This window comes from Vanacampus margaritifer, chromosome 12 (genome assembly GCF_051991255.1).
Source record: "Vanacampus margaritifer isolate UIUO_Vmar chromosome 12, RoL_Vmar_1.0, whole genome shotgun sequence".
In the NCBI taxonomy this organism is placed as follows: Eukaryota; Metazoa; Chordata; class Actinopteri; order Syngnathiformes; family Syngnathidae; genus Vanacampus; species Vanacampus margaritifer.
Genome location: NC_135443.1, coordinates 9,307,099 through 9,317,280, shown reverse-complemented (window position 1 = coordinate 9,317,280; position 10,182 = coordinate 9,307,099). Strand labels below are relative to the sequence as shown.

Here is a 10,182-nt window from a genome sequence, read left to right as displayed (position 1 = left end):
GGGCAACGGTAGAAAATGACAGGTGGACTTTAGATACAAAGATCATCAGTAGCAGCATAAATAGATCATGAAGTGGAACATTGCAGGATTTAGCCCGTCCCGAGCCATACTCGGGGCATTGCTGTCAATGAGGATGCAAACATGACAGCACCCCCCACCCTCTGCGGTCACGTGGTCCAGCGCGCTACTTGATGGAAAAATACTGGATTTGGTGTTGAGTGGAGAGACAGTACACAACCTAGTACAAAGTCACTCACGGAGGCTTTTCCTAAGGGCGTCTCGGACTTCACCCAGCAACAACGGTTTTATGCCTAAGTGCTACATAATCGACCATGCTTGTTTGTTTTTTTGTTTTAATGTAGCGTCTTTTGAAGTTTTCCAGAGTAACGTTATTTACCCTATATAGTCACTTTATTTCAAATTCTGTCGATCAATATTCACATTGCATGATTTGCTAAAAATGTAACGTGATGTTCACTGTCATTCATTCTAGTGGCAACGTGGTTGTCATTAGACATGCAAACAAATGCATCGTCAAGCATAGCAGGTGCATTTGTAGGATACAGTACTGAGTACTAATGCAGAAATAACGATTAGGTGCACTGTAGTAGTGCAGGGGTGTCAAAAACGCTGTTCAGAGGCCAAATACAGCCAAATTTAATGTCAAGTGTATTGGACAACAAAAAAAAGAATAGCTTATAGTCAATACAAATAATGAGCAGGTGTTCCCCTTTCGTTTTTCCGTTTGTTTGGTTTGGTTTATTGTATTGCAAGATCAACCAGATCAATCTCTGTTGATTAATATTTAATAACACATGTTCTAACTATTACCACAGCAAAGATTAATTTCCACTGAGCTGTCAGTAGAACTGGTTTTGCTGTAGAGGTACCAGACAATTGGCCTATATATTAGAATCTGTATAATTCACAATAATTATTTCAATTATCCATGTGTCATTTATAAGTACATTTAAGTTTGCCTTTCATGCTGTCACGTTGTTTGAACTCCCTTTTGTTAGGGTAAAACAAGAAAAATGAAACAATTGTAATAAGAAACGTAGGTTTCCAATTTTTTTATGAATTAATAAGTGGGTGACTGTTTTGACACATTGAAACGTTTGTTTTTGTGGCTGTGATTTCCTCACAGAAACAAATAAGTAAATAGAGTGTAATTCCTTAAACACTGTTCGTTTAAGTGTGTATAGACTATAAACATGGTTAAGTTCACTTGTAAATCAAGATACAATTTATAAAATCAATGCTCTTCTTACGATTTAATGATTACAAAGTGCTGTTTTTGTAAATCCATTTCTAGAAGTATTTAGATTAAATAATACATAAATAAAGCCCAGCTGTCTTCGGGCTTTCTTTCTGTTTACAAATTGAGCTCCCCTCAAAGCAAACGGGTAGGAATGTATTGTTACACATGTGCGAAGTTCGGGTGAGAGCGAGGAGAGTCAGGTGAAGGCTGGTTATAGCTTGTTTAGTCTGGTTGAAGCGTGACACTTCATTTACATATATTATTACGACACATTATGTGTTTACTTGACCACCAAAGGGAGATCGGTTTAATATCGTATTGAGAAACAACAATATTGTGCTGCCATGTAAACCAAGGGCTGAATGTAAAAAAAGAGAGAAAGAAAGAAATGGTGAAATTGTTTACAGTATTTTCATTTCTGTGAATGTATCTTTATTCACATGCTTTTGCCGTAACTTGTAGCTGTAAAAAAGAAATTGTGATCGTGACTGGTGCCACTACTCCAGTCCATGCTTTCAGACTCAGACAGGACAACTTCTAAAATATCAACAAAAAGCAGCGCCATCTTGTGCTTTTTCAGTGTTTGACTTTGTTGCTCATAAATGTGAACCTCGACTGACCTCTGCTGGACAAAAAGAGTAGCTACGCAAATCAGTGTAATAAAATCAGACACGTTGAGCTATTCATATGAGATATTAATTTAGGATGTGATTTACAGTTTACAGGTTTGGGGTTTAAATCTCGGCATGAGTTTGCATGTTCTCCCTGCGTGCTTGCATGGGTTTTCTTTTTCTTCATGTAGGCTAAACCGGCTTCCTCCGAACATTCCAAAATCATGCATGGGTAGGTTCATTGAAGCTTAAATTTTCTATAGGTGTGTTAAGTGTAACCATTGTGCACAAAATGTAGTAAAGAATGAAGCGTTCACTCGTTCAGGGTTTGTTCTTTATGGCCTCAGAATCAGTTTTAATTTCAGATGTTTCATTGTTATGAGTTTGACATTTGAGGTCAACTAGAGGTCATTGACGTCCATGTTAAGATCTAAATCTGATAGAAATATAAACTAAATATATTATTTCCATGTTCCTGGCCATGAGAAACCCATTGTAATACTGATGTCACTCTTATGGGTCACCTTTGGGATCGGTTGAAGACCACTGACCTTGCTTGAGCATTTTAAATAAGTTGTGATAGTATGGGAATTGCCTTGACCTTTAGGGGTTATGTTATATTCTGTTATTTGGCTATTCACAACGTGGTTGCTAAATTTGGCCCTTCTACTTCTTCATTCTGTAGTCGTGGTAAAAAAAAGACTGTATGGGATACATGCGTGCATACGGATATGGATGCTTTCTCTAAAATGCTGCAGATGTCACAGGAGTTGAGTGATTTTTCTTTTGAACGTGTTTTGTGCTCATCTATGACAGAACAAGTGAACGCTTCGATGTCAATAAAGACAGAAAACATTTTCATCCAGAGGTCAAGATCACTGGGAAACATCCCTGCTACACAAGATGCTTTCAGGCAACACATCATTTCATTGTCATTTATTTATTTCATTCTTTAAAAGAAAATTAATTAAATGGGGGCAAGAAGAAGTAATATGTGCCCCAAATCAACACAAAATGAATGAGAGCTACAGATTGATGTAATTCACACTGCGATCGCGAGATTACAATTTAAGCATCCAAATACTCCAGATACTCCATTGTATGTGCTTTATAATATTTTAGTATATTATTAGGAAGACCCCTTTGTCCTTCTGCAGTGATTTTGGGGTCACCATGCATGGAGTACCACAACACAACACTGTGATTAGCAGCATACTGTATGACTACCTGGTAGTGTCTCTTTTTTTTTTGGGGGGGGGGGGGGTGGCAAGGGCACAAGCTATTTGCAAAAACAACTTCATAAACCAACTAGTCTGTTTAAAAAAAAATAAAAAGAAGTTATTTAGTTTGGCTCAAGACATCTGGAATATGTCAAGTTCCCAGCATTTCTCATTTCCCTGAAATTTAACATGTGCTTGCTGCATTTTTTATTATGCAACTTTCCACCACAACCTTGCAATAAGATCCAGTCCTAAACTCAGAGTAAAATAGTGGACAACAACCGTATTGAAAAAAAGAAAGAAGCAAAAAGCAAAATTGCACAACATCAACAAAAGGATTGCACAACCACTTATCACTCATTTTGTTCACAATTAGTTTCCAAATAAATTCTACAGTAGTTACTGTATGTTCAAATTAATGTTCTACTCTGTTCGCTTGATTCTGTTCCCTTGTTGGAACAAATGCACATCTCTCAAAACTATGATCTTATTAAACTGTCTCCACAAAGTTACACGTGAGAAAATAATGTTGAACAGGAGTGGTTATTTGATTGACCCGCAAAAGAATAAATTGTAACATGCCTAAATTAGCTTTGATTTTTTTTTCGTGGAATATGCCATAAAAAGTCACTAAGCCAGAATACTGCTCAAAGCAGCTGATACCCAACTAGTAGGCCTAACTTTATGAAAAGTTTTTGTCCAATGATATTGATGACCATTGCCATTTTCCAATTGTTTACCGATTTGATTGAGGATTATGCATATTTGTAGCAATGATTAGATCATGTTCTGCTCCAACATCTGTCTTCTTCAATGTTCAATAATAGCTTGCAGCTGCGAAGGAAGGAGGAGGAGGAAGTGGGGGAGGGAAGGGAAAAGCCCAAAATGGGTGGCAGGCAGGCGGAGAGAGAGAGAGAGAGAGAGAGAGAGAGAGAGAGAGAGAGAGAGAGAGAGAGAGAGAGAGAGAGATAGGGAGAGAGAGAGAGAGAGAGAGAGAGAGAGAGAGAGAGAAAGGGAGAGAGAGAGAGAAGGAGGGGGCAGGAACGAGGGAGGGGGTAGTGAAAGCAGAGCTGCGATGCAGAGAGCGAATCACATGAGCATGGATCTGTTTACAAACTGAGCGCTCCATAGACATGAAGTAAAAAGGAGAGACGAGGAGGGTGAGGTTCGACACAAGTGGGAGAACAAAACGAAGGACGGAAGCCTGACTTTCAAGATTTCTGTTGTGTCATACAGTCATCCTTTGCGTTGTGCCTTCACAGCAGGAATGCAGGAGAAGAGATGAAGAGCTGCTTTCCACAAGAACACCGAGGTTGCTTGCTTGGCTGGCTGTGTTGCTGCCATCCATGTCCCTTCCCTTTTGTATCTCCATAATTGGCCACGGCAGGTTTTCACAAGAAAGCGACGTGGATATCTAAAACAGGAGAGAAGACAGTAAAGCGGAGCAGAAAGAAGGGAGGGAAAGAGCCTCGTGATAATGTTTTGAGTGGGAGACGAAGCACAACACAGGTACTGTTTACTAAAGCTTCAAACACAGTGCTGCACGGGAATTGAAGTATTTTTTATTTTTTTTTAAATATATTTTTTTGCATTCACATATCGGCATCATTTTCCCACATGCCTTCAAGCTTCAAGACTCTTTGTTAATGTGACGCAGGAGATTTAACCATCCCATGAGAATTAAGGAGGATGTTTGTGCAACATTTTTGGGTGAATCACCACTGGCAGACTAATTGGAGTACAAATAAGCAGTTTGTTACTCTGATGGTGACCTATTGATAAAGTGGTTGCCTCTGGACTACATTCAACTCATTGTGCATCCCTTATTTTGGGGAGATACATTATTGTGACCCTTAGAAGTGGAAGTAATCAAGTTGTGAAATACATCCTTTGGAGGATTACAGCGGTGGACCTCTCCAAAGAATTTTCAGACTTTTGACATCTGATCTGTACATCTATCAGATTTGATGCAACCTTTCCAGTGGTGTAACGGTGAGTTTTTATTTTCTTGTTGAACATCATTCAGTGGTTATTACTTTTTGTGTTCCAGTTACAATGCAGTTTATTCTGTTGTAATACCTATCCACAGTGACTCAGTGTTTAAAATAAGTGCAACTAATCTTGAAACTTTCAGGGATTATTATTCAACATCTATAAAAGAAGCTAAGATATTAATTGTGAGGCATTATGATAAGCACTGTGCATCGATTTAATGACCCTGAGATTTTAATGTGAGTAGCATCAATATTTTGGAAGAGACTCAGTGAAAATGTAAATAATTTAATTCAATTCAAACGTGTTGCAGAATAGTGGCAGAACACCAACAAATGTAGTGCACATAAATCTATAATAAAAAGTGAGAATAATACGGTGACCTCAATGCCCCTTCACTTACAGTTTAGGTTCATAATAGTATTTGCCACATCACATGGCCAAGGCTTTCAGCAACTGTGCTGTCTCAGAATATTTTGAACTTAAATGTACAGTATACCACAGAAGTAATTGTCTATACTATTACACATATTATATAGCTTTTCAATCGGTTGTTGCTGTTCTTACTCCGATGTCAGCTGGGGTAGGCTCTAGCACCCCCTGTGGCCCTTGTGAGGATTAAGCGGTTAAGAAAACGGATGGATGGATTTCTCAAATAAATGCTTAACTTCTGATTAATGTCCTGAATCAGACTTTTTATGAATAGTCTATAGTGTTTTTGTTTTGCTGTGTTCATAACATTTTTTTTTTATCCAAGTATTTAGCATACTTGTTCTTTTTTTTTTTTTTTTCAGGGTGTCGGTGTGACCTCGCATTGCAGAACTCTGACCCATCCTGCAAGATGACATCCGAAGAGCTCTTCTATTTACCATTCAATGTCTACATCATCATTCTGGGCATTGGTCTTTTTATCCTAATGCTCAGCCTCATTTTCTGCTGCTACCTGTTCAGGTATGTAATAGTAGGCAGCACTCACATCGAACTTACAATTGGTATATGTCATACTGAAGTACCAGGGGAAAAAAACATTTAAACTGCATTATAGGTAAGATTGTACAACAAATACAGATGTTTTCCTATACAACTAATTTAAAATCTAATATATATACAGCTTATTCTGTTCAAGGTGACGTGCCTGGAGCCCATCACAGCCAATTTAGAGCGACAAGCAGGGTACACCATGGACTGATCTCCTGCCAGTCACATGACAAACAATCACACACACTTTTTATGTTCACAAATGACAAAAGGAAGACAACTTTAGGAATTAGAGTCTGATTAATTCATGGTTTTGGTGGTGGGGGGGGGGGGGACTCCTTGTCAAAGTTTATTTTCTCCCAGCCAAATATTTTGGAAAAAAGCTGCTTTGTTACATAATCTTTTTCACTCTGGCCACCGGTATGAGAAGATGAAAAGTTTATTTGCGCTCTAAGCCTAGAAATATCTAACACCAAACATTCAATTCTAACATCTATTCTGACCATTTTTTTGAAGGGCAATTCTGAAAGGTGTCACATGAAGTGAGCTTGGCTGGACAGGCCCTTACATGAATTGGCTATTGTGTGAATTCCAAGACTTGTTAAAGGACTATCACTGCTGATTCACAAGACATGACTAGACATGCTTGGATAACGACCGATATGCATCTATTGAGTTTTTTGTGTTATGTCATTTTTATGGCTATGAATTGCTACAAAATTGGATTAAAAATCCATTGTCATTGTGTTTGACAGACTTCGGCGACAGGGTGCAAGAGAACATTATGGCTATAATGAGGTAACAGTAATATAATTGCAGCACTAAACCACACTATTATTACGTTATAAAGAATGCATTTTGACATTACTGCTTGCCAACAGGTTGTTCTAAAAGGAGCAGGGAAGAAACTGAGTCTTCTTGGGGTAAGTTCAGTGTGGTGTGAAAGGGTGTCATCTTAAATCCACTTGGTCAGATTAAAAAATGTGGCCCCTTTGACCCTTCCTACTACTGTACAGTGCAGTCAAAGACAATCATTATTTGGTGCTTGTTGCCTTCCAAGTTTTCAACGTTTTTTCCTAATATATGAATAAAAATAAAAATAGAACTCACCTGTGACAATTGAGAGTAACAGAATTGTGTCATTTACATCGGTAGTGCCCCCCCTGTGGCAATTTGTAGGTATTGCTAATTTGCCACACGCTAGCAGCAGACCTCTACAACAACACGTATCTTGAGCTTTGTGGTTTGTGTACTTTGCCAGTGTGCATGTCAAAGAAATTCATACTTAATATGGTTGTGAAATAGAAAATATACATATTTTCATCACTACGCAATGTGCAATGTTACTGGTAAGCTTTTCAGGTCATTTTCATACTACTCATTTCTCATTATGCTTTTGGCTACATGCTATTTATGTTAGCATTTGCTGGATAAAATACTTAAGCATGCACTGTGTTGCTCATATTGAACTAAACAGCCAGGCGTGTTAATATGTTACAATAAATTATTTTTCTTTGATTGTTGAAACTTTACCACTACATTATGCTGCTTTGCCAAAACACACATTTAGAGTGAATCATTTTGCTTCTCAGTAAGCTAAAGTCTCATGAATTGAGATTTGCTGACATTTATTGTGAGGTCAGACTCGACTCAGACTAAGACTGTTCAATCTTCGTATGTGTTTGACTTTGGAAGCATATTTTTCTTGAATGTTCCCCTGTATCTTAACACTAATATGACCAATTGTGTGTAACATATTTGTACTACTCACAGCCTGCAAAAACTTGTGATCACTGAGATAAAGTGTGTCCAATATTTATGCCAAATATAATGCCATACAATAAACAAAGCCATATTTGATGATTTATTATTATTTTTTTCCCCTTCAGCAAACATGTGCGGTGTGTTTAGAAGAGTTTCGCAGCCGGGATGAGCTCGGAGTGTGCCCGTGTTCCCATGCTTTTCATAAGAAGTAAGTCCTGTAGTTGCTAAGCATCAACACACAAATGAACAAGCACTTCTCTTACAAAAAGAGCATGATTTATGATGTTTTAAATTTGTTAAACATAAACAAAAGGACTTTAGACATTTTATAACTTGCCTTAAATACATGTATAAATTAATTATGTTTACAGGAGGACACTTATATATTTTTTTAGTATTATTAAAGAAGTATACCTGTAATTAAATAAAAGATGCCTCTGCCAAATCTAATATTGGGGTCTAAGGAACTGAGCGATAAAAGAAAAAGGGGGTCTTCAAAGCAGCACATACCGTCCACTTGTTAAAAAAATAGTGACCACCCTGACAACCTGACCCCCCAGCCTAATACTAAGAGCCTACGAGCTGTATATGTCTAATCTGTACGTATACATACAGTTTATACAGTAGTCTGCTCCTGAGATGGGAGGAGTAAGATGGCCGCCCTATGGCTTCAGCAGATTGTATCGGCTATCCAGTAATATATACAGATCAGTGAGTCCTCTTTAAAACTAACCAGCTCTTCTGTGAAAAAGTCATCAATGTATGTTGAGCGGTTTTGGATTTTATAGTACTTTTTGTACATTTTTCTAAATATTTTAGGGATATTTTTTGCAATTAGGTAGAGTAGCTGCCCATTTGTGGACAGTCACGAGATCATCGTGACGTAACGTGTGCTGGAATTAAGGGAGAATAAGCAACGAATCACTTCTTCAAAAGAAGTACAGCCATGGGGGAGTCACCGAAGATCTGAGTCCAGCCGAAAGTGAAGATGAAACTGTGGCCAATGATGAGGACGCATTCAGCCGCACCGTAGCGACTTTATGTTAGGAATAGCGACCGTCTACAAAGGACATATTGCAGGGTGAAGTATGTAGGACTCAATTTACTATTTACATACGTCACCCTGGAATATATAATTTGTGGAGGGTTCCTAATCTGGAAGAAAAACATCTAGACAATTTTTACCCGCTCTGTCAATATCCTCTAAATGACATAATACAGATTAACACTTGATTTGTCATCTGTTTTTCTCAGGTGTCTGCTGAAATGGTTAGAGATCCGTAGTGTCTGCCCTATGTGCAACAAGCCAATATGCCGCCTCCAGTCTGGGCCTTCACAAGTTGCCGATGAGCCACAGGGTCTCATGGAGGTCTGAGAGGGACCGTAAATATGATGTGTATAACCTGCCAACGCAAGTAGATTGACACCTGCTTTTTCAAAACAGAAGGACTTATTCGAATGTGACTGTGCTCTATAATAACTGTTTATAAATAGGGAGTAAAAACATTTGTACAACGTCACATTCTTCAAATGTGGGTACATCACACATTTGTGCGGTCATTTGTCTCTTGAATTCGTGCGGCACAAAAGTCAAATAAAAAAGTAAATGTACAGTAACATGCACTCCTAGGTCACGGCTAGGTGGCATAATTGTATAATACCTGTATGATGTATATTAGAAAAACTGCCATCTCTGATCTGCGATTGGCTGGTGACCAGCTAAGGGTGTAACCCGACTTTCGCCTGAAGTCATCTGGGATAATCTCCAGTTTGCTCATGATCCCGGTGAGGAAAAGTGGTCCAGAAGATGGATGGATGAACCTCTATGATTAATCTAAGTTAATGTGGATGAAAAAGTGAGTTCACCCTTATATTTATTTACTTATTTAACACTGGACAGGAATGAGCCATTCACATTCAATCTCATTTTAGTCAGTGGACTTCTGAACTGGATGAACTATATGTATGATAATGTATGTATCTTCTTGTATGTAATGTATTAATACTACAAATGGAAATAATATTAATGGATGGATTTTTTTTTTAAATCAATACAAAGCATTGAAATCTATTTGTTTTTGCTGTTTTTGGGTGTCAATTTTAGTTGCCTAGGCATCTGGTATGGTTTTGAATCTCCACAGGTTTTCCTAGAAACGTTGAGTGATCTGCAAGAACAGAATTAATTGCAACGTCCATTCGTCCATGTTAGATCAGGTTGTTTTTTTTCCCTTAACAAATGAAGCTTACACAGGTTTACAGAAAAATTGAAACATACAACTGAGCGGTACAAAAACAAAACAGTGAAAGCCAACAGGATTCACATCATAGTACAATGGGGTCAAACAAAAAGGTCACC

The 10,182-nt window shown here is 38.1% G+C and overlaps 1 protein-coding gene across 1 annotated transcript; it reads left to right on the top strand.

The window, feature by feature from the left end:
• The first annotated feature begins 4,151 nt into the window (after positions 1-4,151).
• On the top strand, positions 4,152-9,897 carry LOC144061957 (RING finger protein 122-like). The gene is made up of 6 exons (XM_077582920.1): positions 4,152-5,084; positions 5,879-6,035; positions 6,818-6,860; positions 6,944-6,985; positions 7,952-8,034; positions 9,081-9,897. Exons 1-6 carry the CDS (start codon positions 5,060-5,062, stop codon positions 9,199-9,201), a joined length of 471 nt encoding a protein of 156 aa, XP_077439046.1. The 5' UTR covers positions 4,152-5,059; the 3' UTR covers positions 9,202-9,897.
• The last annotated feature ends 285 nt before the right edge of the window (positions 9,898-10,182 follow it).

What these genes read in the sequence shown, in the direction of transcription:
- LOC144061957 (XM_077582920.1), top strand. Translation starts at nt 5,060, where the DNA reads ATGCAACCTTTCCAGTGGTGTAACG. An exon ending in TTCTGCTGCTACCTGTTCAG is followed by an intron (nt 6,036 to 6,817) that starts GTATGTAATAGT and finishes TGTGTTTGACAG; the next exon opens with ACTTCGGCGACAGGGTGCAA. An exon ending in AGAAACTGAGTCTTCTTGGG is followed by an intron (nt 6,986 to 7,951) that starts GTAAGTTCAGTG and finishes TTTCCCCTTCAG; the next exon opens with CAAACATGTGCGGTGTGTTT.